Below are 1,768 nucleotides of genomic sequence, written 5' to 3'. Positions count from 1 at the left end.
GTTTGCAGCTGGCTTTGAAGAATGGTGTTCTGGGTTCATAGCCAATGACCCAGAATACACTTTTTTCAAATTTGACGAAGATACCCAAAAATGGGTGACTGACTTCAAGGGCAGAGCTGCAAATTCCATTAAGGACAAAAGGATCATCCTAGGCTTAGAAAAAGATGACGCGTCCCCTGCACCTTCTCCACTTCAATCCCAGCCTCCACCTTTTCCTGCAAAAGATCAAGACAAGCCTCAGGACACGCCTCCTGCTTAAGACGCGTCTTATATTTATTTATGAACTTTTCCTGAACTATCTCAAGGGTGCAGGTCCCTTTTAAGCCTTGCAAGTTGTATTCATACTTTAACTATATCAAAACTCCTGGATGATGCACTTTAAGTTTTTCCCTTAGCATAACAAAATATTTCTACACACTCTACTATTCCTGTTATGCAACGTACAAAATATGGGCGCGTCCTTATTCACGGATGCGTCAACCCTTAATTTTAGAAGGCAAGTGTTTCGAAATAACTCGAAGTAATACCGTGATTGACGTTAATCTAGACGCGTCCTGAGCCAGGGCGTGTCATCCTTTTATCTGAAAATAAATTACATTACCCATGCCTATGGCATCATTTTTCATGCATATGTTTGCTTTATTTTTATAATTTCATTTGATAAATTATATGATGGGCGCATCCTCTGCTCAAGACGCGTCCGCATTTCACCTACACCTTTACAAGTCATGTTCCTGCCATCTCCTTAACATTGTAAACCAAGGATTACACTGTAAGGGCGCGTCATAGATGAAGACGCGTCTTCTCATGAGCACGCGTCGAATGGTCTATAAAATCAACGAAATAACCATTGGCAATTTTTTCAAAGTCTATATTAAATAATGTGCTTGAGTGTCAAAAGTGTACCAGTCCCACGACTACTATGCTCTGTGGGGAATTTATTCGAAAATATGATTCTTCAACTAGTTCTAAGGTAGATGGTACATGCACTACCCCCTAGGCTAGGAGAAATTTTATTGCTTCTAGTCTATGACTCAGGAATAGCCCTAAGTATATAGCTGAAAATGTAAACATGATATGTAAGGGACCAAAGCCGCGCCTTACTGATAATACTTTCGGAGATGCTCCGCATTCCATGCTCGCGGAACCAACTTCCCTTCCAAGTCTTCAAGATGATAAGTCCCCTTCCACAAGATTGCTTTTATCTTGTATGGTCCTTCCCAATTAGCTTCAAATACTCCGTGCTGGGGATTTCTTGTGTTTGGAATTACCTTCATGAGCATCAAATCCCCTACCCTCAACAGTTGTCTCTTTACCTTCTTGTTGTAGTACCTTGCAGCACGCTGTTGGTATGCTGCGAGCCTTAACTGGGAATTCTCCCTTGTTTCCTCCAAAAGGTCCAAGTGAAGCCTCTGGTTATCTTCTGCATCTTCCTCTTGGTAATGATCCCTATGAAGTGATCCTGAACCAACTTTCACGGGAACCATAGCTTCGTACCCATAAGTGAGCATAAAGGGAGATTCTCCCGTGGTAGATCTTGGAGTAGTGTTGTAGGACCACAACACTTTTGGGAGTTCCTCAGGTCAATTCCCTTTGCGCTCCTCCAGTTTGGTCTTGAGGGTATGATTTTATATTTTATTTATAGCCTCTGTTTGTCCATTACTCTGAGGATGATAGACCGCTGCAAATTCCTTCTTAATCTTCAAATCCTCACACAACTGTCGCAACTCCATGCAATCGAACTGCTTTCCTTTTTCAGAAACAAGTT

The 1,768-nt window shown here is 41.7% G+C and overlaps 1 protein-coding gene across 1 annotated transcript; it reads right to left on the bottom strand.

The window, feature by feature from the left end:
• Positions 1-1,100: 1,100 nt before the first annotated feature.
• On the bottom strand, positions 1,101-1,487 carry LOC141702948 (uncharacterized). Its single transcript, XM_074506533.1, has one exon. The coding sequence runs from the start codon at positions 1,485-1,487 to the stop codon at positions 1,101-1,103; it is 387 nt and encodes a 128-aa protein (XP_074362634.1).
• Between the last annotated feature and the right edge of the window lie 281 nt (positions 1,488-1,768).

This window comes from Apium graveolens, chromosome 2 (assembly GCF_009905375.1).
Source record: "Apium graveolens cultivar Ventura chromosome 2, ASM990537v1, whole genome shotgun sequence".
Classification (NCBI taxonomy): domain Eukaryota; kingdom Viridiplantae; phylum Streptophyta; class Magnoliopsida; order Apiales; family Apiaceae; genus Apium; species Apium graveolens.
This window is presented reverse-complemented; position numbering and strand designations above follow the sequence as displayed.